General features: G+C 43.2%; 1 protein-coding gene across 1 annotated transcript in view; it reads left to right on the top strand.

Annotated features, from left to right (window-relative positions):
- The first annotated feature begins 267 nt into the window (after positions 1 to 267).
- LAMB4 (laminin subunit beta 4) overlaps positions 268 to 26,857 on the top strand; it is a 43,596-nt gene continuing 17,006 nt past the window's right edge. The window contains exons 1-21 of the mRNA XM_069802332.1: positions 268 to 301; positions 1,522 to 1,679; positions 5,867 to 6,002; positions 8,345 to 8,418; positions 9,059 to 9,247; positions 9,847 to 9,910; positions 10,467 to 10,681; positions 11,485 to 11,605; positions 12,281 to 12,469; positions 14,082 to 14,261; positions 15,079 to 15,188; positions 15,669 to 15,748; positions 16,746 to 16,896; positions 17,824 to 17,955; positions 18,708 to 18,893; positions 20,081 to 20,202; positions 20,912 to 21,032; positions 22,006 to 22,183; positions 23,560 to 23,703; positions 23,936 to 24,167; positions 25,778 to 25,935. Coding sequence (XP_069658433.1) covers positions 268 to 301; positions 1,522 to 1,679; positions 5,867 to 6,002; positions 8,345 to 8,418; positions 9,059 to 9,247; positions 9,847 to 9,910; positions 10,467 to 10,681; positions 11,485 to 11,605; positions 12,281 to 12,469; positions 14,082 to 14,261; positions 15,079 to 15,188; positions 15,669 to 15,748; positions 16,746 to 16,896; positions 17,824 to 17,955; positions 18,708 to 18,893; positions 20,081 to 20,202; positions 20,912 to 21,032; positions 22,006 to 22,183; positions 23,560 to 23,703; positions 23,936 to 24,167; positions 25,778 to 25,935 — 2,974 coding nt within the window. The remainder of the gene's footprint in view (positions 302 to 1,521; positions 1,680 to 5,866; positions 6,003 to 8,344; positions 8,419 to 9,058; positions 9,248 to 9,846; positions 9,911 to 10,466; positions 10,682 to 11,484; positions 11,606 to 12,280; positions 12,470 to 14,081; positions 14,262 to 15,078; positions 15,189 to 15,668; positions 15,749 to 16,745; positions 16,897 to 17,823; positions 17,956 to 18,707; positions 18,894 to 20,080; positions 20,203 to 20,911; positions 21,033 to 22,005; positions 22,184 to 23,559; positions 23,704 to 23,935; positions 24,168 to 25,777; positions 25,936 to 26,857) is intronic.

Here is a 26,857-nt window from a genome sequence, read left to right as displayed (position 1 = left end):
AGTCTTCTCCAAAAGCCCTTGTGAGGTGTCCCTCTGCTTTCATCCCTGTTCCAGTGCCAAAATTTCCCTCATGAGAAATTTTCACTAGAACAAAATCAAAGCCAGGGTTTCCTTTTAACCTTTATATTTTTATTATGACTCTGACACTTTATTAAAGGCTAGTTCTGGGCAAGCCTACACGCAAGGGGTGCCTTGGTGAGACAAAGTGCCGAGTGACCCACCAGTTCTTCTCTTGCAGTGGTACCAGTTTGAATTTCACGGGGAGACATGAGGCTGGAGCTGGCCATCCTGTTACACCTCAGTAAGTACAGTTACAGTTACTCAGGACAATTTTGAAATATTATCATGTGATTTACATATTTCTCCAAGATTTTGTTAGAGTGCTTCTTTCAAGTATGCTATTAAGACACATGTGACAGTGAGTCCTTATTCCCCACTCTCCTGCCTAGGAGTTATGAGTGATACGAAACCTTTAAGTACAAAGAAAAGATACATGTTGTCTGAATCAGGTCCTGAAAGGGGCAATCAATATGTGCTAATGAATAATGAGTGTGTATCTACATAAATAAAGAAGAGCAGGCTAACCAAACTTAATGCGTTGCTTTATACATAGAGTCAAGCGTCACTCACAATCTGAAGTATAGCCTGAGCCATAGACTGAAATCTGGCTGTAAAATACTGTATTTTTACTGTTGTAATTGCATTACTGTTTCTAGTGTTCTGTGGGATCTTCATGTATTGATTTTTTTTTTTTTAACTGCACTTTTTATAACAAGTTGAGCCAAGTAAAGCTGAACAGATAAAGCCTCCAAGGTACCCATTCCTGTTCAGGGTTTCAGGACAGAACTTGTTTAAAAGGACAAGCCCTCTAAGGGAAGTCTTAACATAATGGGGAAAATATTTAAAGTTGTTTCAGGCAAAATAAACAAAAAGATCCTGCAATTATTTAGCAAATTCAGAATTATTCTGTTTAATTATTAATGACCATTCCATCAGTCTGAATGAAGGGTTCTGGGACTAGACGAAGGGGTTCATTGCAAATCATCAGAAAATCTGAGGGATCCCTGATGTCAGTCCTGGTCTCAGCTCCACCATTATCACTTGGAAATCAACAGCAATCAGCAGAATTAATGCAAATCTTGCTCTGCTCACAGAGTCAATTGAAATACCCATGATTCTGCAGCAGGAGTGCTGGCTATGGGTATGCCAGGATAGGAAGTGTAATAAATTATTGCTCATAGCAGATTGCCATGTTTGCTGGGCAATAATGTGCTGAGAATTTAAATTTTAACATAGATTTGCAATATGCTAGCTATACTTTTTGTAATGATTTTGCAGCAGGTGTGTTCATTACCAAAGCTCTTCAAGATTCTACCGAATGATATTATTAAGGACAAAAGGAGTACAGGCAAAGGATAATTTACTTTTCTGCTGATGTTGGGATTTAACTGATTTTTTCTGGAGGATACTGCTGGGTATACAAAACAATTTAATCTCTCTTTGATATTCTTTTGCGCTCAGTGCTGATAAGACTCCAGCATGCACAGGATGACTGCAATGCTGGGTCCTGCTACCCGGCCATTGGGGACCTCCTCCTGGGCCGCAGCAAGCAGTTAACAGCCTCGTCAACGTGTGGAATGAACAGCCCTCAGAAGTACTGCATTATAGGCTACCTAGAGGTTGGTTTGCTCTTTCTTTTTTAATAAACTGAACTCTGCTTACAAACAATATTCTCATCTGTAAAAGGAATTTTCCCAGACTAGGAAGTTTCCATTGGAGTTGTCTGAAATATCATCAGACAGTGTGACATAAGTCTGGTGGAAAGCTATGCCTTATTGCAGCACATATGGAGGGTTTGGCAGCAGCCTCCACAGTGATGCATAACTTCTCAAGAAGGAGAAACATCCATGAGATGCAAATAAGCACAGGGATTTCTGAAGGAGCTTTGCTCTGTGAGTACTTTCCCCACTCATGCCTCAGAGGTGAAGACCACATGTCTTCATACATGTTTGCATGTAGGTGAGTGCAGGAGGAGTGCGGTCCTGCAGGCTGTAGGCACTGCCTTGATAGACCTTTGTCGGAGGACATTGCATACAGTGTTGAGACCTGAGGCAGCCTGTTAAGAGATTCACACCATGTCCTCTCATGTCTTCTGATCTGAAATAAGACCAATGTTGACAAAAGCAGAAAGCCATCTCTGGCAGAGAGAAAACTTAATGGTGTAGTCCAGTCTTTGGCCATGTGGGTGGGTAGGCAGATCCAAAACGTGGGTGATCAGAGGGATCGCTCTCGTTCCCTGGCCACAGTGATGGGGGCTATGGGGGACCAGTGAGCATGCGGGAGCCACACCAGGCAGAAACAGGAATTCCCTGTTGCACATCCTGGAGGACTTGGCCCTGCTGAGGCCATAAATTGTCGCAAATAGAAGTATTTTCACTAAATACCAGCTTACACTGAAGAGGAAGTTAATAAAATACAGCATAATTTATAAGCAATTGAAAATAATTACAGTTTATGACCTTCTGGCAAAATGGCGTGACACATGTGCAGAGTAAAGCTCTGCCATACTGAGATGGCACCAAGCACTTCTCCAAGTTACATATTGCAACCACGGTTTTCTGCAAAATGTAAATACCTCTTTCCTCTTCTGAAATAGCCTGAGTCTTGGCACTGCTTGGTAGATGGGCACAAAGAGCCATGTCAGAGACATCATCTTTCTGGCCCTTAGCTAGATGATAGCCTTTTATTTTTGCTTTTTAAGAGGAGGTCAAAGAGCAATAAAAAATTAATATTTTCACTTGCCTATACTTACCCTTTCAATTATGTAAATACAGACGCACAAAAAGGAACAGCTGTTCCGCAATAATCCTTGTGATTTAATGCTGCTTCAACGTTGTCTTGACCCCTGGAGACTGTGTCCTGAAGAGGGTGAGAACTACAAATTCTGCTGCTTTGCAGAGCTCAAGAGATAGAGGCTTATGCTCTGTCAATGTGTTCTGCTCTATCAGCTCACCTTAAATATGTGTGTCACCTATAGTATATCAGAGTCCCACTCAACTCAGTTCTCTTTCTCACTAGCACATTTTGAATGCGTTGCTGGAGGCAGGCCAGGAAGCTTTGGATCTTGCATCTTGCAAAGCAAAGTTCTTCCTCCCTCAGTTCCCCTCCTGATGACCTGTGTCAGGCATCATGACGAGAGCAAACCTTACTTGTGAAAGTGTGTGTTAGTCAACACAGCAAGCTGCCAAGAGCCAAGACTTGGCTGGGATGTCTTAGAGAAAATTCAGTTTGGAAAAAAATTGGAGTTCAACTGCTTTGTGTTTGAAAAGAAGCACTGCAAATCATTTTCAGTCTTTTATGTGTCGTCTTATCTCTAGATGTAGGTTAAATGTTTTTTAGCCCTGTGTTTGGATTTATTACTTCCACATTTTTTGAAAGGAAAAGAAAGAGGACTCAGTATTGAGGAGAGTATAAAGCTGCACACTTCAGAGGCAAATGGGATCTGCCAGACTTGTCTTATGTGGACATGCACATGCTTGTTCTTTGGGCCACAAAAAGATTTTTATGGAGCAAACTTAAACATAAGTTGACTGAGTATCATATTGTATGCATCTATATAAACCAGAGAGTGGGTGTGTGCAGTCCTTCCAAATCCTTTGATAACCTGAGCTCTCCTTACCAAAACTTTGTGAAATGAGGTGACAGAGTATTTTTTGTATTTCTGTCTCATCTTCTAAATTGTACTTTTGTACACTTGTCAAGTGTATACGAAGTGTGGTATAGAATGACTGAATATAAATGTTGTGGTTTAACCCCAGCTGGCAACTAAGCACCATGCAGCCGCTCACTCACTCCCCTCTCCCACCTCCAGTGGGATGGGGGAGAGAATCAGGAAAAAAAAGTGAAACTCATGGGTTGAGATAAGAACAGTTTAATAGAACAGAAAGGAAGAAACTAATAATGATAATAATAACAATAATAAAATTACAATAATAATAAAAGAATTGGAATATACAAAACAAGTGATGCACAATGCAATTGCTCACCACTCACCAACTGATGCCCAGTCAGTTCCCGAGCAGTGATCCCCCCAGGCCAACTCCCCCCAGTTTATATACTGGGCATGATGTCATATGGTATGGAATATTCCTTTGGCCAGTTTGGGTCAGCCGTCCTGGCTGTATCCCCTCCCAAATTCTTGTGCCCCTTCAGCCTTCTTGCTGCCTGGGCATAAGAAGCTGAAAAATCCTTGACTTAGTATAAACACTACTTAGCTACAACTGAAAACATCAATGTGTTATCAATATTCTTCTCATACTGAATCCAAAAAACAGCACTATACCAGCTACTAGAAAGAAAATTAACTCTATCCCAGCCAAAACCAGGACAATAATATATATTTATCGTAACGTTTAAAAGGCATGAATTGTACCATACCTGTAAATCTGTATCTCTTTATGTATTTAAATATGAATAATTCCCAGGTGATTTCATAATACACAGATGTGCAAACCATTCCTAATACTTCGTAGATCCTGAGCGTGCTGAGCGGGGTGCCTCTCCACCCATCCCCTTCTGGGTCGTTTCCAGCCCAGCTCCTGCCACTGACTTACACTTTCTGTTTTCAGCAGCATCCCTGCCAGCCTCCCAGCCATGGGCGCCATGGAGCCATGTGCCTCCTCCTTCAGCTCCCTCTTGGGTGCTGTGTCATCCCCTCTTCTCCCTGCCAGCATTCCTGCCAACCAGGCACACAGCTTGGGCATCACCTTCCACTTTGGCTTATCTCTGAGTCCTTGCACTCAGGCTCTGCCCAAATCTTGTAGAGTCTGTCTGCATAGTGCAGCCACCCCTCCCCACCCAGGGCAACCCCTGGCACAGCCACTGCTGTATGCTTCCTTGTGGCCCTGCTGGCTGCGATCGCATGTTGCTTGGACTTGTCTGCATGACTCAGCACGGGTCATCTCCCAGCCCAGCATGTTAACCTTGTCACCTGTCCTTATGTCTCCCAGTCAATCCCCCTCCTCACTTTCAAAGCCATTTTGCAGACAAAGGCCTCTCATTCCGCATTGAGATATGGCTAATCATTGCCACCTTCGTCTTCTGTTTATCACATTTTCAAACAAGACCCTTTCATCCTATTGACATCCTGATTTGCGTTGTTTTTAAACTTTTCCAGTTTCCCTATGCCTACAAAAGGCACTGACAGTAGTTGGGGTGGAGGTGTCAATCCAGACCACCTACTTACATTGTGCCTGGATCCAGCCTTGCCTTCCATTTGTACAACAGCAACTGTCTGCTGCTCCTGGCTGGGTCTCCAACCTGCTAGAAAATGTACAAAAGAGAAATGAAAAGGATGTATAAATGATTTAGTGAGTGTTCCTCTTCAAGGCTTCTTCAGATCTTCAAAGATCCAGTCCTCTCTTGTATCCCCAGTGCCTCCTCACTGCTGTCTCTTGCTGAAAGTTTCTACAGCCTTTGAGACATGAACAAAAGCTCAACTTTTAAAAAATAAATTTCTCCCAAGAAACTCTTGCAAAACAAACCCTCTGGCAGCTAAACCCAGAATCAACACCTTAACATATTTCTTTGTTTTTACTGAGATCTCTTCTCCACAACTGAAAAAGTGTATTTTTTATAGAGTACCTGGGGCAAACCAAGGCCAACATTTACTATATGCATGCTTTGTGCATATGATGATTTTCTTGGGCTTGTCCCTTATATATGAAAGCCTGGGTGATTACAAGCACAGGCACCCAAAGCAACATGACAGGTTCCAGTCTTGCAATGGCATAAATACATGTACATCCACTGGATCTTTAGAGAAGAGACCAAATTCATCTTTTATTCTGCTCGTTTTGTTTTCTAGGCTGAACAGAAGTGCTTTCTCTGTGATTCCAGATACCCATATAATCCCTACACACAGCACAACAGTCACATGGTTGAAAATGTTATCACAACTTTTGAGCCCGATAGGAAAAAGAAGTGGTGGCAGTCAGAAAATGGTAAGTTTCTTTGAGAAAATATTACTGCAAAATCTTACTGTGAGATTTATTTATGTATTTGGCATTCACCATGTTGCCTTCATGAAGAGATGAAACAAAACCGCATCTATTCTTTGATTCAGTAATACTAAGTGATTTAAATCTATTTGTGTGTAGCAATAAGGACTTCAGAAATTCTATTTTTCTACAGACAAATTTTAAGCACAGTATCTCTAAGAGCTGGCCAGCGGACCTGTGGCAGTGCTGTGTTATACATGGTGGCCATGTATTTTTCACAGGGTGTCTGCTTTTCAGGGAAATGTGATTTGTGGCAAAAGGTACATTTGACTACAGATGCATAAAGACAGAGTGGGTAAAACACAAGTATCCATTTTAAAAAAATAGTGCTTGCAGTGTAAAGCACTAATAATTTAGGAAATAATTAAATAAAGCCTGGCTATCAGTACCCTTATTGCCACATGTTAATTTTGTCACAAGCTTCTCTGTAGTCGTTCTTCACTGGTGTCATAGAATCATAGAATAGTTTGGGTTGGAAGGGACCTTTAAACGTCATCTAGTCCAACCCCCCCCAAGCAGGGACAACTTCAACTAGATCAGGTTGCTCAGAGCCCCGTCCAGCCTGATCTTGAATGTTTCCAGGGATGGGGCATCTACCACCTCTCTGGGCAACCTGTTCCAGTGTTTCACCACCCTCATGGTAAAAAATTTCTTCCCTATATCTAGTCTGAATCTACCCTCTTTTAGTTTAAAACCATTGCCCCTTGTCCTGTCACTACAGGCCCTACTAAAACTTTGTCCCCATCTTTCTTACAAGCCCCCTCTAAGTATTGAAAGGCCGCAATAAGGTCCCCCCAGAGCCTTTGCTTCTCCAGGCTGAACAACCTCAACTCTTTCAGCCTTTCTTCATAGGATAGGTGTTCCATCCCTCTGTTCATTTTTGTGGCCCTCCTCTGGACTCGCTCCAACAGGTCCATGTCTTTCCTGTGCTGAGGACCCCAGAGCTGGACGCAGTACTCCAGGTGAGGTCTCACCAGAGTAGAGGGGCAGAATCACCTCCCTCGACCTGCTGGCCACACTTCTTTTGATGCAGCCCAGAATACAGTTGGCTTCCTGGGCTGCGAGCGCACATTGTCAGCTCATTTCTAGCTTTTCATCCACCAGTACCCCCAAGTTCTCCTCTGCAGGGCTGCTCTCAATCCCTTCATCCCCCAGCCTGTATTGATACCAGGGGTTGCTCCGACCCAGGTGCAGGAGCTTGCACTTGGCCTTGCTGAACCTCATGAGGTTCACATGGGCCCACTCCTTGAGTTTGTCCAGGTCCCTCTGGATGGCATCCCATCCGTCAGGCATGTCAACCACACCACTCAGCTTGGTGTCATCTGCAAATTTGCTGAGGGTGTACTCATCCCACAGTCTATGTCATTGATGAAGATATTATCCTTACAGCTTCTCTGTGAAGGCATGCTAGGAAGAATTACTCTATCTTATTTGAAATATGGTGAATATGTAAAAAATATTTGACTGGTTGGAAATTAAGGCATAGAAAAATTAAGATAATATGTTACCCCTATTTTGGGTATCCAACTAAAAATTCATAAGCCTTGTTTTCTTATGGAGTTTAGCAAGGAACTGTCACCAGTTTTGGATGCTACTGCCAATAAAGCAGTGGGCCAGCTGTTAGAGTATCTTTTCTTGCTCTCCCCATCTTTCTTCTGGGATGAGATCTCATGCACAGCCTGGTCAGCAGGACCTCTGGGATGCTGCATGCAGATGTGAACAATGGCGATATCAGCTGAGCTCCTGCAACTCTCTACAGAGAATGTGTGAATTGTGGGGAGTTTTTCCATACTTGTTGCAATTTTGGAAGATGCCTGGTGCAATAGCTCTGCTCATGACAAATTTCAGGTCTGAGAATATAGAAGGGTTTAACAGATCTGTTTAGCATGAAGAAAACCCCATATTTTTATTGAGTTTTGTTTTTTCTTAGAAATAAGCAAAAAATCTGGATGGATTTTAAAAAAAATCTATCTGGATACAGGAAGATATAAATCCAGAACCTTACCATCACCATCACCTACAGTCTGAATGATCTGAACAGCACCTTTAACCATCTCCTGCAGTCTCAGTGACATGCAATATTGCCAGTGCCAGTGCTGGAAAGGCAGTGCATCTCATTGCCCCCAAGAGAATGATCCAGCTGCATACCAAGTTTGTGCACAGGGGATGCCCTAAAGAGCACAGCTGCTGCGCTGGAAAAGCCTCTTGAAATTCCCCATGGGAAAGCTGTCTCAGCAACCCCTCCAATGTGCGCATTGTGCTCTTCATTTTCATTCTCTTTTCAGGCATTGACCATGTCAGCATTAGATTGGACCTAGAAACTTTATTCCAGTTCAGCCATCTTATCCTGACTTTTAAGGTACATCTTTTACCAGAGCTTTTATGTAATGTTATACACTAATTACTTAACCACAGGAATAAATCTGCTTAGAGAGGCAGTGAAAGCTCCGTCTTTAGAGGTTTGTAAGAACAGGTTAGATAAACACCTGTCAAGTATGGTTAAGTTATAGTTGATCCTGCCTTAGGGGAGGAGGATAGACTGAATAGCTTCCTATTCATGTGCCTTCTGGTCCTATTTTCTATAAATCTGAGAATTAAAGCTGAAAAAAAATTAAACTGCAAAATTAATCCCTAAAAATTTAGGACATCTCTGAACTGCAGTTGCTCTTTCAAATTTAGTTCAGCCTTCTCATGCATATCCATTATGATCCAGATAGTTACAAATTTTTTTTCTACAAAATTCCTACATTGTTATGGTAAACTTCCTTACTTGGAAAGTAATCTTGTATCTATATGGAAGGTTACCCTTCCCTTTTGCTAAAGAGTGGTTGAAACGAAGAATCTGGCTTTTTCAGGGAATCACATAACCAGCACAGTAGCCCTGTAGAATTTTAATTGGCAGCTGTTGGCATCCCCCAAACAGGAGTGTCAATAAAACAATCCCTGAGATGTCTTATCAATGCCTGGTTAAGGAATTCTTGCAATAATGTTTCTTGCAGACATTTCGGCCTGCAGCAATGCTGGTTGAGCGCTCCACTGACTTTGGTCAGACCTGGAAAGCATTTAGGTATTTTGCACAGGACTGTGCAGCTTCTTTTCCCAACATCTCTTCTGGTCCAGCAAAAAGTGTGGGAGACATCATTTGTGATTCAAGATATTCAGACATCGAGCCCTCCACTGAAGGCGAGGTATTACCAAGTGTTTGTGTTTGTATGAGTTCAGATCATATGTGGCTATTTTTCTGGAGTTGAAGGTCTCTCGTCTGTATCCATCAGTTCCACTTGCACAGATTCTGAGACATGAAGTGCTATTGACTTTACTGAAGTAAGAGGGAAAGACAAACACTGTATTTCACCCTCAGTTTCACACCCAAATGAATTCATAAAACAACTTGTACAAAACCTTCTAGTGCTCTTTCCTGGTTTCCAAATTCACATGGAAGTCCCCCTCATAAGAGATCTTGACTCTCCATCAGCCTCTACCGCTAAAGGTAGGGGCCTGTCCTTTGATCCCTTTGGTAGGTGCTCATCCCATCTCTACATCACTCTAGGGCACTGATTTTCCTTCCTCCTGACACATCAATCCACCAAAAGGTCTTTTTGCCTTGCTCAGCCAAGGCCAGGTTGAAAGGGTGAGAGCACTTGCTGAATCAGGGCCACAGCCTTGTTCTTTTCTTTTATGGGATCAGCAGAGTGGCATTAGTAACTAATGGGTCTCAGGTGACAGTCTTTATATCCAAAAAGAATAGCTTCAGTGATCTAGAGAGCTGTATTAATTTGTTTTGCAGGTTGTTTTAAAAGCTTTGGATCCCAGCTTTGAAATAGAAAATCCGTATGTGCCATATATACAAGGTATGGACAGTACAGGTTTTCTCCAGAGATACTTTGCTGGTGTTGCTTGTTTTGTACACTGAAAGGGTCAACAGCTCAGCTGGTATAACTCAATGATGTTGAAAATTAGGTACCTAAAGATCTTAGGGAGATATCTGTATTAATAAATAAAATGGGCCAATCTTGTTCTCCAGCCCTGAGGGCAAATGGCACAGCTCTGCAGAGCTCATCCATGCAGCTAAACTGTCTTTTCTTCTGGGATCAGGTGGCCCAGTCCACAATGATTTTTGGGAGCAGTCCCAGAGGTGTACATGAACCCACAAAGGCAGTGGCTGGGAAAATACAGGTTGGCCCCAGCCAGAGCCATACCAAGGAGGGTGCTAATGCTACGCAGCTGTGTGCCCTGAGTGGGCTCATGCCCTGGCACTGTCCTGGTTACTGGTCTCGGCCAATATCAGATCATTTTCACTATTTCTTCAGTATGGGGGAATTCTTGGATAGCTGATCCAAGCTGAAGATTTCATACTGTTAATTTTTGAGTGAACTTGGGCTCTCAATTTCTCTTCTTTCCTTCCAGAGCTAATTACATTGACAAACCTAAGGATCAATTTTACTAAACTCCACACCCTTGGGGATGCTCTGCTTGGAAGAAGGCACAGTGATCCCCTCGAGAAGTACTACTACGCTGTCTATGAGATGGTTGTGCGGGGCAGCTGCTTTTGCAATGGCCACGCCAGCCAGTGTGATCCCTTGCAGAATCTGCGGGGAGATGTTTTCCATCAGTCTGGGATGGTGCGTCATTCATGCTGTCTCCAACAAAGGCAGTCCCTACCTGGTATTTTGGGGAAAGGAAGAGATGGAGGGAGGGAGAGCAAGGAAGATCTCTGATGATCTTTGGATTGACCATTTGCAACTCCAAGTTGTAAAATGTTTCAATACAGCTTCTTCCTTTAAAATCCTGGGCTGGATTGCTCAGAAGCTGTCTCTTTGTTGGCACTACTGTGGTGTTTCAAAAGCAACTGGGACAAGACATGTTGATAATAGCAGCAAAATACCAGAGCTGTAATGGTGCAAATGTAATGCCGTAAGTAGCCTGTGGTGTGTGCAGACTTGAATGGCCACTTGTTGGGTGCATTCCACACTCCAGCTGGGCTCCGGGCTCTGCAGCGGGAGAGAAGGCATTGGCACAAAGAATAGCTGATAATGCAAAGCTAACCCATGAAAAACGGATTATTAAAAAATTCAGGAACATGATTGTGAATTCTTTCGCTCTGGGAGCAAGAGGGTTTTTTCTCCTGGAAAATGTGTATCTCAGTATAGAGACATGTAGGGAGAGAGAGAGAGAACTTAAAAAGTTGAAGTCTCCTTTGATATCTCTAGAAGTACTTTTTTCTAAATGTTGCTCGGTGGTTTTAAAACTATTTGGTTAAAGTTTGCAGGCATTCTCCAGACCTTCTACTCAAATAACTGAGAATTATGTCAGCTGAGGGAGCCAGAGAGCTTTGAATTATCCTGATCTTGCTGGCATACTTCGAGCACGTATCTCCTCTCCTCTCCTGTCACCTTACCTCCTTTCTGTTCTCACCACATTGCAGGTCCACGGGAGATGTATCTGCCACCATAACACTGAAGGTTTGTCTTGTGAAAGATGTAAAGATTTCTACAATGATGCTCCCTGGAGGCCAGCTGAAGGGACACAAGATAATGCTTGCAAACGTAATTCAAATGTATTATTTTCCTTTTTAATAGCTGGGGGGTGGGTGTAGCACAACCCCAGCCCAATGCATAATGGGATAGCTGGGTTTCTGGGAGGGAGATTTTCCGTGCCTCATCTAGAAAAATAGATGGATATCCATCGGTGCTGTGTTGCCCTACAAGAAGGACAGCTGTTTTATGTTCTTATTTTTCATAAAGAGAAAAAAATAATATAGAGAGGAAAAAGCGACTAATGCAAAAAAGATCATTCATTGGTTTGCATAGGGTCTTTCTTGTGAATGAAAGAATTTTGACAAGGCTAAATTAATTATTTCTGCAAGGCTAAATTATTTATTTCCACAATAATGAGTAATGTAGGATATACAAGAATAATGTATTAGGATCTGTAACAAATATTCAGCTAGATCTTTCTTCAGTGGAGCAGCGTTCCCCACTGCGTATCAGGCACACTCATCTGCGTGGGCACTTTTCCAAGTGTCAGGCCTAGTTCTGTCTTAAGTCTCCAATGTTTCCCCCAGCTGTAAAGCACAAGGCCTGGGAAGCTATAATCTTGCTGGCGCACTGAAATCATACAAGTAACAAGTAACCCTGTGTTAATGGTAGGCAGCAATGGTGGCAATACCACAATAATAGGAGTTGTGGTGTGAAATACCCCACTGTTTGTTTTGTTTTCAGGGTGTAACTGCAACGGCCACTCTGGCAGATGCCACTTTGACATGGCTGTGTACCAGGCCAGTGGCGGGGTCAGCGGTGGTGTTTGTGAGGACTGTCGGGACAACACCATGGGGCAACACTGTGAGCAGTGCAAACATTTCTTTTACCAGGATCCACTCAAAGTCATCTCAGATTCTCAGGCATGCCTCCGTAAGCTTCCCTTTTTTAGCTTCTGTAAGAGTGACTCAAAACAGGGTGGTTCTAGTTCTCTTTGCTCTGAATCCTATGGCATCCCCATGCTTAAACATTCATACAGTTGTAAAAATGTTACCAAACCTGGAATATCCAAACTGCCTTATAAAGTAGCTGCATGACAGCATCCTTGAACCAGCATTGTACAAACAGCTGCATATTCCAACTCATTGCTGAACTGAGCTTAGAAATCCAGCAGGGCTATCATCTTTCTTGAACAACATCAATATAAATGTGGTTTAACCCAGCCAGCAGCCAAGCACTACGCAGCCACTCACTCACTTCCCCCCTATTCAGTGGGAAGGGGGAGAGAATCGGGAAAAAAAAAGTAAAACTTGTGGGTTGAGATAAGAACAGTTTAATAGAACAGAAAGGAAGAAACTAATAACGATAATAATAGGATTGGAATATACAAGTGATGCACAGTGCAATTGCTCACCACCTGCCAACTGACACCCAGTTAGTTCACAAGTGGCGGTGCCCCGCACCCACTCCCCCCAGTTTATATATACTAGATGTGATGTCCCATGGTATGGAATACCCCTTTGGCCAATTTGGGTCAGCTGCCCTGGCTGTGTCCCCTCCCAACTTCTTGTGCCCCTCCAGTCTTCTTGCTGGCTGGGCATTGGAAGCTGAAAAATCCTTACTTAGTCTAAACATTACTTAGCAACAACTGAAAACATCAGTGTGTTATCAACATTCTTCTCATACTGAACCCAAAACATAGCACTGTACCAGCTACTAGGAAGACAATTAACTCTATCCCAGCTGAAACCAGGACAATAAATATGAATAGCAGTAGTGCTGTTGCTTCTGTGATAGTCAGGGATTACAGAAGAGGTGTGAAATGAAGGCAGAAGTAATAACTTTTGCTAGATACCTGCCATATGCAAGAAAAATAGTCTTTCAGGCATAAAAGCCTTTCTTCTGAAAGATGAGCTAAATTCAGTACTAACATAGAATGGGAAAAATGCTCTGAGTATAATTTAATTGTAATAATTGTTTGACATGAAAAGTCCTTAAGGAGCCAAGGGGTGATTACCCAGGGGAGTGGTGTGGTAGATGTCAGCTCTGCTCTAAGAATTGGGTAGTGCCTTAGGGAGAAACAGAATGCATCATGAAGGCAGTGTCCCATGCTGAATCCATTGCTTCCAGTAAATAATTCAGCCATGACCAACTCAGATGACACCTGAGGAAGTGGCTCATGTGTGGTACCCCTGTAACCCTACAGCTTTCATGAAAGCATGGGGCCCACTCCTCCCCAGGTACTCTGGAGAGGGTAGGGAATGCATGACTGATGCCTATTTCTACCCAAAGCAAAGGTGTATTTCTACCACAGTGAAGACTGTAACTCTCCTCCAGAGAAAAAGCACATCTTGGAAACATTCTCATAATATTTCTTCACAGTGGCTGTGCATTAACTGTAAAGCATCCAACACAGCAAGCACAGATGAATGTCTCTCATCTTTACAAGAATCCTGAATTTGTGCCTATCAGAAGCTCTATAATTGTGTTTTCATGCTTATATCTAAATGTGCTTTTTTATGTGTCTCCTTGACCATGCCTGTAGCCTGCAACTGTGACCCAGAAGGTACCTTGCACAACGGCGTGTGCGAGAGCCACACAGATCCTGCTCTGGGAACAGTCGCAGGCCGGTGCCCTTGCAAGGAGAACGTGGAGGGTGTCCGCTGTGACAAGTGCAGGGATAACTACTACGGGCTGAGCAGCAGTGACCCTCTGGGCTGCCAGCGTATGTAAACCACCTCTTTTATTCTTCTTTCCAAAGCATTTTTAAGAGATGGAAGTAGTTGAATGCACAGATGCACTCGCTAATGCACTATCTGCTTCACAAAATACCCAGTTTATAATTTAATGTCAATGTAATTTAATGTTCCTAGTGCAGCATCTGAAACTGAAAAGGTGCAAAATCACTTGCAGAATACATAGTATACTATGATAGATCAGTCTGTTGTTAATAGAAGGATTGTTAAATATGCAATTTAATTGAAAAGGGAGATTAAAAGACATGAAAAGTATTTTAGCATCAAAATCAGCATAAGGGTGAACGAAAAGCCACAGACAGGCTGTTAGGATAGTTGGATTCTGCACTGCTCAGTGGAGCGTCAAGATGGCAGGAGCTGCTGCCTTGCCATAAGAGCTTCCAGCCAGCCGTTACTCTGAGAGCAGCTTGCTGAAAAACACATCCCGCCCCTACTCAGGTGCACTGTGGGTTTGTGAGCACGTTATGCCCACAGCATGGTGCTCAGCAACATGCAAGGACTGTGCAGTGCAGATCAGCACACAGCACACGGCAAACCACTGCACCAGATTTCTGCCAGTGCCCCTGCTCCCCCCGGAGAGGAGGGGGGGTCACCCACCGAGGAAACGGTCCATTCCTCAAGGGTGGCCTGAGGGCTGCAGGGTGCCAGGGCACCTCCATCTACAGTCGAGGATCTGTCCGGAGGACAGAGAGTGCCTGTCATGTTGATGCCACATCTAAAGCAAACGTTAGCCCCGCTGCCATTACTGGGGCCTGCAGAGGTAACTGTGCATTTCTCTCCCTGCAGCCTGCAACTGTGATCCCTCCGGCAGTTTGCCCTTCTCTGTCTGTGATCCTGCCACAGGAGACTGCCTCTGCCAGCGGTTCGCCACGGGGCGACGCTGTGAAAAATGCGTTGTACGTACTCAGTTTTTGTTATTACTTCTGTGTGCGGTTTTAGAAGTCTTCTCTCCCATCTCCTGCCTTTTCATTGCCAGAAAAGTAAACAATTAGTCAAAATTCAAAATCACTTCACAGTTGTATGCTCCCATTTTGCATTGACACATCTGGATCTTTTTTCTGCTTGCAAACATTTGTGCAATCAAATTGCACTAGAAGGAGCACTTCCAGGAAGGAAAGGAAATGCAAAATCATGTTCTCAGGCCATCTTTGCTGTTTACAGAGCAACTTGCTTGCACAAGTGGGTAAATACCTGGCTTTTCTTGCAGTGGCTGATCACCCATGCAATCTGGTAACAGAAGCAATCTCCCATGGCCAAACACAGGCAGCAGGACAGTAGTGCTCTAGAGCATCATTCACCCGGGGGAATAAGTTCTGATGTGCTTTACATATTTAAATATTTGCCATAAAAAATCTTTTACTTTCTTTTTATCCCAGGTAGGATACTGGGGTCTTGGTAACAGTTTGTATGGCTGTTCTCCATGTGACTGTGATATTGGTGGATCCCAGAATAACTTGTAAGTTAATGTCCTTCAAGTTCTGTCTTGGTTTTAATTTTTATAAACTTTTAGGCTAGATTTTCTGATTAGGTTAATAGAGACTCAGTACAAATGGGAAAATAGACTGTGGATGTAATTTCATCATATACGAACAGTGTAAAGTCGGGTTGGGACCTTGGAAATTTATTTGTGATAAGGGGATTTTCCTTTTTCCTCTGAAGCCAACTTTGAATCAGCTTGAGCCAAGTTTTATTTAATATAAAATATAAACTGCATGGCTTGAGAGAACCAGAGGCCCTAATATTAATAGAAATTAGAGGTGACATTTTTAACTTAGCTTCCTACATCTACTTTAAAAGCTAGAAATATCTTAATTTTTTCTGATGTACTGGCTCCTCTTCGAAATCTATAATTTTAGAAGCAATCTTGGTTTCAGTTGGGCTCCTCCAGAAGTCTGTTGGGCAGGGGTCTTCACTACTGCTGTTAGACTTCAGACATAGGAGCACATTGTCCGATGCTGTAGAGCAGCTCCTTGTGAGCAGGTAAATCAAAGATAGTAATCATCTGATGTATTAAATAAGAGTGTATATGAAAACTACCATATCACATCAAATCAAAGGTCCTTCTGATCTCATGTCCTGCCTCCAAAATTGCAGATGACAGGTGCTTAAGAATAGTGATAGATACAGTAACAAATATAGAAACAGATACAAGAAATGGCTACAGGAATAGATAGTAATGGATGCTCAGGAAACAAAAGGATCTGTGCTTCAGGTATGGAATGGACAAAGACAAAGCATCTCATGTCTCCTAAGTGATGAAAAAGTAGCACTGAATAAATTCAGCATCAGAAACAGAGGGGTGGGTGGTAGGAAGAAGTTTAATAGGGGAGGCTATCCGACAATGGAAGAAATGAAGCGAAGCTGAAACAACGGTAGAGCTGAGCTGCTCTCGTGCTGTGAGGACCCAGCCATGCCGCACTCTGACATCCTCCCTTTACCAACTCTTACCCTAGGTGCTCACCAAAGGACGGTCAGTGCAACTGTCTTCCCAACATTGTGAGCCGCCAGTGTAACGAGCCAGCCCCGGGCTACTTCTTCTTACCCCTGGATTATTATATTTATGAAGCTGAGCATGCAAAGCCCCTTTCTGGCTCTGCACCCTTGGTACGTAGTTGGCTTTTTAGGTGTCATACTGAGAGGGGATTCATGCGGTGGTGGCACAGGAGCCGAGGCTGAGGAGAGGAGCCCTTGTTCAGAGAGCAGCTGGAGCAGCTCTTTAGCAGGAAAATACAAAGCAGGTCCCTTGACCGTCCTCTGTTCATCCTTGTCCTTCATGGACATGACTATCCCATAACTGTGGCTGTTACCAAGGGACAGTCACTACAGCACGGTGTGACCTGCAAAGCTCTGCTTGCTGCTCCTCAAGTGCAGGATGGTCTAGCATGAATTAGAGAAATTAATTTAATTATTTAAATTAGAGGAAAGTGTTTGACTTGCCAACAACTATCACGAACTGTGATATTTCTGGGAATCTCCAACAGGGGAAGAATCAAATTCCTCTCTGCTCCATTGGATGCATTCTTGCTGCCTTATATAATGGCACTGATTGTAGCCCAATTTCCTCAAGAATTTGGCATCCATCTGTAATGTTTTTAGAAAAATTAATTTTATTTTTTTTCCCCCCATCAACATGGGGGTAGTTGTTCCCCATGCAGAGTACAAGTCTGGAATGCATCCCTTCTGCTGCCTATGGTTTTGCTAACATTTCTTCTCTGATGTGTTGTCCAGAAGCTATAGAGAAGGAATAATAAAAAAATGTTTATTTGCAGGTCACATCCGCAAATATTTAGCTATAATCACAACCAGTAATCATCCTTCAGTCCAATAATGAAATGGAAAACAGATGTCTGGGACATAGCTTATGAGAGGAAGTGCAAGTTAATTTTAAGGGAGTGCGGGAAAAGGGTTTCCAGCAGCTGCTGGGCCATAGTTTAGAGTTTCACCCAGCAGAGAACAGAGATTGTTTTAAGAATGTGGATTTTCATTTAGCTCCTTACCTACCCCTGCTGCCCCTCTCTCATTCCTTCATAGGTTAAACCAAGCACTCTTCCAAGGTGTGACATCTACTTCCAGAAGCAAGGCTATGAGTTCATGATTGAAAATGGAAAGATTGTGTTAAACAGGAGCAAGAAACGAAGTGTAAGGAAATCTGGACTGAAACAGGTAAATTGGTACTTGAATAATTACTTAAGATTACACCAAATACTAAAATTTTATTTTGCAACAGAGGGCAAGGAAATGTCTGAGCATGTGGGATTTGCAGTCCTAGATGTTACAATCCTGACACAAATGAAATCAATTTTTCTGCTACAAAGTTGGGCTGGACATTTTACAATTCACACTGACAGGTTTGCTCTGCTATGTCCAGTGCCACTGTAAACTCAGGTTCAATGAATTGTTTAGAAGAGAAGACTCCCCATGAAAGGTAATATCTTTTGTTGTTGTAGTTTTGCTTGCAAGGTATTTCTAACATTTTCCATTTTCCAACAAGTTTACCAGGACATTAACATGCTACCTACTGCATTTAAAGGCTGTCAGCTTTGTCACTGTAAGTATTGATATTTATTCAGCTTATAATGAAAAGTCCAGCCATGTATGAAATCAAACTTCATCTGTTTAAGGTTTGCAATGTGAAATCTTGGAGATACCAAATATACAGAGATGGATGGATTATTCTAGTCCCTCTCATTGCTGTTGTTGCAAAGCTATAGGAAACTTTTCTTTATATGTGACCCTAAACATCCTACATTTGCAACAGTTCTCAGATTGCCAGTCTCAAGCTTGTTCAGAAAATGAGGCTGACTGGTGGCCGAAATAAGTAAACAACATGGCAAAAATACTTCCTTTCTTTTTTCTGAGTTTGTTTTTTTGTAATTTGACTGTGTGTTGTTGAAAATGTCAGTATGTCTTTGCAGGGTGCAATGCAATTTGGACAGGACTCGGCTGTGACAGTGGTTTTCCGACAGCCCAGCGCCAGTCGGTCTGTCACATGGACAGGACCTGGCTTCACCCGCGTTCCCAGCGGAGCTGGGCTGAGATTTACCATCAACAACATTCCCTTTGCTATGGACTTCGATATCACGATTCGCTATGAGCCTGAGGTACTTGTGATGTCTTGTGTGTCTTGTGATGTGATAGATGCAGGCTCTATTTTGTTAATAATAGGATGCAGCAACTTGTCCCACTCTTTATATTTAAAATTAAAATTTTTTGCCTTTTCATCCTTACCAGCCAAGTATCATCCCCTCCACTGATCCCCTTAACCCTTTCCACTGAAACCTGAAAAATCAGCACTACAAGTGTTTTCTAAGCATCAGCCAAGATTTCACTGTCTGGAGTTCGTCTTTTGGTACCTTTGCTTGGACTGGACTTCTGTTCACAAATCAGACACATGCAAAATGCAGCTCCTTGTAGATGGGCATCCTGTATTTCTAGCTGGGATTTTCTGGGCAGGAAAATGTGCACAGGCAGGAGTGATCTGAGTAGATATTTATCCAGGGCTTTTGCAGACATCCAGTTTCTCAGTTGCTGCAGCTGGGCTCTGAGATGTGTGAAAATTGTAGGGAAATAGCCAAAATCTTATTTTTTGCCTGGACAAAATTTCTCAATGATGAAGACATGTCTAGGCAAATCTGTTAACCCAAATCTGGTTAAACCAAAGTCCACATGCATGTCTTCAAAAACACAGGCAATTGTTTTATTGGTAGCAGTATTTGTACATGCGTTGCTCTTCCACTTTGCAGCTCCCTGGGCAATCCCACCACTAGAGATCCTCCTTCTGTCTATCGTATTCTGTTCTCTTACTGTCATTCTGAGGCAAACAAAACCCCCAGTGTCTTAAAACATGAGAACAATTTTCGCAGTGAGCTGGTTTGATGTAGCTTTTTCCTCCTAAGGAGAAGATCAAACAGTTGAATTTTAAAGACTTTTATTTAAAAGTCTTTTATGTTTTTTATCCCTTATTGGATGTGAGAGCAGGCAGATAATGAAGAATATCTCCAGGACCACAGTGTGCTAAGAAAGGAAACTACTCCAATGACTTTAACAGAGCTGTTTCCATTTGCACCAGCTAAGATCCCATTTCTGTCTCTGCTCTTCAATTAGCCGTTGCAAATACAATGCCTTTTTCACAAATAACATTATTTTTTAGTCCTGTAAAGAGCAAAGAGAAAATCTGTTTTGTCACTGCAGTGTGCAATCATTCAGATGGCTTTCATTAACCCTGGCAAAGAGAAAGTGGGTTTTTCAGATATGGAAAATTACCATAATTTTTGTCCTTTGTTTATAGTCCTTGGAAGACTGGCTAGCAAGTGTTGCCATCCAACCCACCAGTATTTTGTCAAGTCAACGCTGCAAAAACAACAACCTTTCACAGGAGCCACATGCATTGCCTCTCCCAGCTACAAAGAGGTCTGACTATTCCTGTCCTTTCACCTGTAGATTTTCTGTGTACAAATCTTTTACTGAAGCACTGCAGAACAATAAATGTGTGGAAAAGTGGGAATATTAGAAACACATGTATGGTCTTTCCTGTTGCTGTCACACCACAATACCACATAGGCTCTAAGGAAGAGTCCAATGCTCTAGTTCTCAGCCTGGCAAAGATTTGCCCTAGCCAGGAGAGCAGCCTGAGATCCTGCTGGGGTTCATTGTTGCTTTGGCAAAGATCCAGCTGCAGCTATTTCAGTACAGAAAGGAAATATTGACTTAAAGTCAGTGTCCTAGCCTATTTTCAAAACAAGCTTTTCAGCTTGGACTTATGTAAAGAATAGAGAGGACCCAAGAGTATGTGACCGAAATGTTGATCAAACAGGGACAGGAAAGGACAAATATGAACAGTGAGTTGCAAACTCCTTTGCTTGAAGTAGTAAAACCTGCCACTTTCAGTTTAATCTTACCAGCTTTAAATTGCACTTGGTGAATCATCCAGGCAGAAGGCATGCAGCTTTCCCAAAGCCTGCAAACAGTGGGGCTGGGTGTGCTCCCCACAGCAGTAGGGCTTGCTCGCGGCTGCAGGCTTTAGGATGCAGGCACAGAGGGGAGGGAGAGCTCACAGCATCCTGTAAACTTGCCTTGTCCTGACTCCTGGCTATAACTGTGCTTTATTTCTGCTAAACAGGATTGCACTTCTGCAAACTCCAGTCTGCCTGGAGCCGGGAACAGAGTATTCTGTGGATGTGTATTTTTCTCAGCCCTCTGCCTCTGACCCAAAGGCGAAATCGTTCATCTTGATTGACTCAGTGAGTAGTTCTGTCACAATTCCCTTCAGGCTGTATTTATACCAGTGTGATTTTTTTTTTACACAGACTTACTCAAAATGTTTTAAAATCATTTATAGAGTGTTTTAATAGAAATTCAGGGAAGTGTGCTTCTGCTTACCTCCATTGGCACTGTGTTTGCATGTTTTTGTATGGAATGACAGAATTGTATCTGTTTTAATTTTCATGGAGTAATACCATAATAGCTCATCAAGTCATACTTGTTGCATACATTAATAGTCAGAGTATGTCTGTTGCTCATCTATTATGAGCACACTCCACATATGCTGGCAAGATGCTGTGGTTAGGGATGTAAATTCATGGAGTTCTTCATCACTTAGGTTTTTTAAAAATCTCTATAATTTGTCTGAAGCTAATTTAAAAAACATAGATGTATTTAAAGATGACTTTGGAAAAGTAAAATTAGTTCTGTACTTTCCTGGGAATTGGATCCAGACATTTCCCAAGTTTCCACCAAGTCATGAACTGGGTGTTAGTTTTGGGTCTCTCTCTTGAGAAAAATATTTTTAAGTCCATTCCTCTAATTACTTCTGTAGAACTGGACGTGACAAGGGCTGGCCATACTTGGACATAGAACCTTCAGCTGATTTTTCTTTATCTCGGTAATACAAGTAAAAATTTTGGCCAGATACTGCTTTTGGAGTCATCAACATGGCACCTCTTAGAAGCAAAAACAGTTCTGAGTGTGTATCTGAGGTCTCATTATAATCTGACTCTTTTATACACAGTCCCTTTTATTTGAAGAACTCAGGGAATGTCTAGGCCTTCAGAATAAATGTGAATGTAGATGACTGAGCAGCACAACAGCAGATTTGGAAACACAGTGCTCCAGGCCTCTGTCCTTGCAATGCAGAGCACAGCAAGAGAATGTGGGAAATTCTGGTTTTCAGTATATCTAAGCAAAAATATTTTCTTTTCCCTCTTAACGCCAAAGCTTGGACTTATTCCCAGAATCAGCTCCGTGGAGAACTTATGCAGTGAAAAGGATTTAGATGAGTACCAGAAGTATCACTGTATTGAAATTGCATCAGAAGTTGGACCTCACGTCCTGCCCGAAGCGTGCGCACGGCTCATAGTGAGCATGTCAGCCCGTATTCACAATGGAGCTGTTGGTAAGGAGCAACCTGCACAGGCAGCTCTTTTGGACAGTTACTGGTCTTCCCTTGAGGTTGTAGGATATGTTGACTGGAAAGCTCTCAGCCCATGGTGGTGTAGGTAAGTAAAGCCAATCAGCATGTGGTTTGTATAGACATGCAGGATACGTCCCGCTGAACCCTGAGTGCACTGCAAACACCTTTTGGTGGCACGGCTCTCAGAGTCCATCACACCTGATGAGCCTCATGGAGCAGCATGACAGGTACCATGGCAGTGCTCGTGTGTTTTCTGAAGAGCATTTAAATCAGATGCAGCTTCACCAGATGGCCAAAGCAGTAACTTTCCTACTTTTCTGGATGCTGTAAAATGACAGAGGGCTTTTTAAGCCCTCTCCCTGGATGCTGCAGGCCAGCTGGATGCCCTGGCAGGACTCCAGGCATGATGGCACACAAGCTGATGTCCTGGAAGAGATTCACCCAGAAAACCTCAGTGGTGTCCCAGCAAAAGGGCAGTGGCAGGTGGGGTTTAAAGCCCTAGGCAGTCTCCTGGCCCCACTGTGGAAAGGGCAGCTGGGCTGGGTGCCTCAGGAGACTTCCCTGGTGTTGGGCACCAAGAAATGGAGCTTCTCTGCACTTCTAGAAATAGGAGGGGCCTTTCTGGACAACTTTGGTGGCCAGCTCATTTCAGGGAGCTTTGCCTCCAATGGACCTGATAGCATCTTCTTGGTTTGGGCTACTTTTAGAAGGACGGCTGCCTCACTCACACATCATATGATGTGGTCACAGCTGTGCAGCCACAGACCCCCCTCATTTAGGTTTATGCTGTGCTGACTCCCCATTAGCCCAATTCCCATAGTGATGGGATTCTCCCAATGAAACATGGCACTTTGGCTTTCTAGTGCCAGCATCTGAGCATCCTGGACAAACACCTTCTGTGAGTTAGCAGACCAGCTTCACTAAACAAGTTAGTCCAATGTGTCCAGAAAGCAGCAAACAATACACATGTGCAGGCTGTCTAAGTACCGCTTGCAGGTTATGTCCAATGCTGCAGCTAGACATAGATTTATATCAAACCCTCCCAGACTTCAGGATATCTCCATTTTTGATCTACATTTTGCTACGCCCTCTTCTGTCCTATCCCAAATATGTGCTGAAGGCAGTGGCCTGAATGTGACAGCTCCAACACTGAGACTTGTGCTGGTGCCTGATACACCATCACCATCAACGCTACAGCATCAAATAATCCAAGCCATGACCATCAGTGGTTAGTGAACCGCTGATGAGAATAATCAAGCTCTTTCCTTCCTACTTTTAAGTCTAAAACCTGCAAGTCTACTACAGCAGTCACACTCTCTTATAACCAAACCTGTTTTGATTTTCTTTCCCCTTGGCAGCATGTAAGTGCAATCCCCAAGGGTCGCTGAATGCCAGCTGCAGTAAACTGGGGGGCCAGTGTCCATGCAAAGCTAACGTTGTGGGACGCTGCTGTGACACCTGCTCTGCGGGCAGCTATGGCTTCGGCTTCCACGGCTGCTATGGTGAGTACGTGGCAGCCAGCACCAGTACCAGTACCAGTATCTGGCTCTTCATGCATACCCCAACTTTTTAGGGCTTTGAATCCATGATTATGTGGGAAGCAACATAAAAAATGTTTCCACGAATAATGAATTTTCTGTCCCTGCTGCTTGCACTGCCTTAGAGCAATGTCAGCGATGAGCAGTGTTGGTGGGAATATGTTTAGGACACAGCTTTGCTTTTGGTGTTTTCCAGCATGCGAGTGCCACCCACAAGGCTCGCTGAGCACGCTGTGTGACCAGGTGACAGGGCAGTGCTCCTGCCGCCAGGAGGTGGATGGTCAGCGCTGCAGCCGATGTCTGGCTGGGTATTTTGGATTTCCCCACTGCCGTCCTTGCTCTTGTAACGGCTATGCAGAGCTTTGTGACCCTGTGACCGGAGTGTGCCTGAACTGCCACGGGTTTACAGCTGGAAGCCACTGTGAAAGGTAAGTTGATGGGCAGTGCTGCAAAGCTCACCTAAACACTGGTGCTCTCTGAAACACACGTGTAGCTGGGGGCCCACCTACATCCCCATGAATGCATCAATGACCTTAACTGGAAACACATGCCAAAACCCAGGATTAAACTGGGCTTAGCTGCTGAATGGCAGGTAACTATTTGTTTGGCAAATGCATGTGGCAATGTGAGTATAATGCCTGTGGGAGGACTGCAGGCACGGCATGCATGCAGCATTGCAGCAGGCTCCCTGCAAGAAGGCATCTGAGACATCAGTGCCATGGCACCATGTGCTTGGAGACATGTGTAAGCGCTGTGTATGAGATACACTGACTCCTGCCAGCTTTTAAATTGCCAAAAGGCTAACCTTGTGCTGAATACTCATTTTAATACCTGCAATTATCTCTGAGGAGCTTAAATAAACATGTACTGTTTGATGGTTCGTATTATTTCCATATGACCAGCAACTGACTTTTCCCATGTGTTCCAGCTCCGTTCAAAACAGTGCTCCTCTTTTTTATTCTATACACTGGCAGCAGTATCAGAGTTCAACATGGACATCAGAATTAAATTCGTTAGCTGTTTAGTTTAGTTTGGCTGGATTGTACCTTGTCATTCACTTTTAAGAGGATTTCCCCAGGAAACCTATTGAGCTTTTCTTGCAGTGCTTTTGGACAATACAGCCTTTGGCTATTGTGCTTATAGGTGGCAAATAGATTAAAAATGGGAGACTGAAATACTTGTTGCCCTATGCCTCTGCAGGAGCTCCAGACCCCAGGGTGAGGATAATCGAATAGCCAAGACTTTTAGCCTGGCTTGTATACATATAGAGAATTGTGTTCCCATTTGCCATAGTAAAGCAGATCGAAGACTGAGGATGCTTCAGAAGCCACTGCATTGCCACAGCTGCAAGGCCACAGGGGGCCAGAACGCAGAGGCAGTGGTGGTGGGCAGAGTGGTGGGGGTGGCTGAGCCTCCAAGGAGCCCCCAAAGCCCCCCAGCTTTCTGGGTAACAGCACAGCCACCACTGCCTCAAAACAGCTGTCACCCTGGGTTTGCAAAATGTGTCAGACAGAGCATGGCTGATTTCAGTACGTATGCTGCATCTAAAATATGCAATATTCTCTGAGTGTTCTGAATGAATCGTTGCTTTTTTGCCCATGCCAGGACTTTCTAATGTCATGCCAACCACTTCTTCTGTATATGTATGGAAATAGATGAATATATGTAGTGGTAGGTGAATATACAGAATTTTTACATGGCAGCTTTTAGCTGTCTATGCAAAACATGTGTGATACATCATATGTATATATGATCATTTAGATTAAAATTGTTCCAGAGTAGGTGAAAGTTTTCAGACTTTCCTTGAAAAGAAAACATATGGGTTTTTTTCTTTTTGCTCCAGATTTTGGGAATGCATCTCCGATTTTCCATTTTAGAACACCTTTGAAGCTTGATATATCTGTACCAATTAATAGGGACAGCATTACAATGACCTGGAATGTTAAATTAATTATACATGCACATAAATTGGTTCACCTGCAGGGACTGAAAGGAGCACTTGACAATTTCTGCTGCTTTGTGCTGACTGCTTTGACAGGTGCGCGGACGGCTATTATGGAAACCCTCTGAACGGAGAACCCTGCCGCCCATGCATGTGCCCAGGGGCACCTACAAGCAATAGGTATTTTGCACGTTCCTGTTACCAAGACCCCCAGTCTGCACAATTAGTCTGCAATTGTCTCAAGGGATATTCAGGTATGAAGCAAAATAAGGACTGGGTTTTATTCTATTAAAATTAATGTAAGAGAGAAAAAATACTATCCTCTGCCCATCATCTGTTCAGAAGTGACAAGTGAGGTAATGGTAATAAAATAGGTAAGAAAAGTTAGCACTCAAATTTACTGAAATTAGGTGGGGAAGTCCTGATGGAGAAAAGAGGGAATTGTGCAACTAGAGTTTGAAAAAAGGATTCACCTATGTGGATACGGTGAAGCCATTAAATAATCTGATGGCATTCTCTGGAAACCTCCTCCTTTGCAGGGGCACTACATTAACCTGGTGGAGAGAGGAGGGGAGAACTGCAGTTGCTCATTACCTCTGAAAAACAAATGTTGGAAGCCCAAATTGGAAAGAACAGGGCATCAAAGAGAGCTGATAAGATTTCCTAATCAGAGAAAATCTTTCTTAGTATAGAGAAGTCTTGCTTTGATGTTATGCCCAAAAGTGACTGTTTTGCCATTCAAATGGTCACTTTAGAAATAAGCTTTCCATTCTCAGCTGTCTCAAATGCAGGTATTTTTGCAGCAAACTGGTGCCTTGTTTCCTAAGATCCTGTTGACTTAGCTTGAATATCTGCAGAGAAAACTGGATGGGCTGAATGGTGAATGATTTTCCTCCCCCTGGCCATTAGAAAGATCTCCAGTGATGGAAGCAAACCCTAATGGGAAACACTGCCAAAAACTAAACCAATGCTGTCATTTTTACTTAGGTCAGGTTCCTTTATAAGTCAAGAGCAGTTTTGCTTGAGTAACTGCTGTAGGGCTAAAATGATCCCTGTTGGTACTCACCCAGGGGACTTCTGTCCTCACACACCACCACAGTCCTCGGTCCTGGACTTTCTTCCTCCTGTTCCTGCCCAGCAAGGCTCTTGGTCACCTCCATGTAACCCGGCTCATTT

This window comes from Haliaeetus albicilla, chromosome 14 (genome assembly GCF_947461875.1).
Source record: "Haliaeetus albicilla chromosome 14, bHalAlb1.1, whole genome shotgun sequence".
Classification (NCBI taxonomy): Eukaryota; Metazoa; Chordata; class Aves; order Accipitriformes; family Accipitridae; genus Haliaeetus; species Haliaeetus albicilla.
Note: the sequence above shows the minus strand (reverse complement) of the source record. Positions and strands in the feature narration are given on the sequence as shown.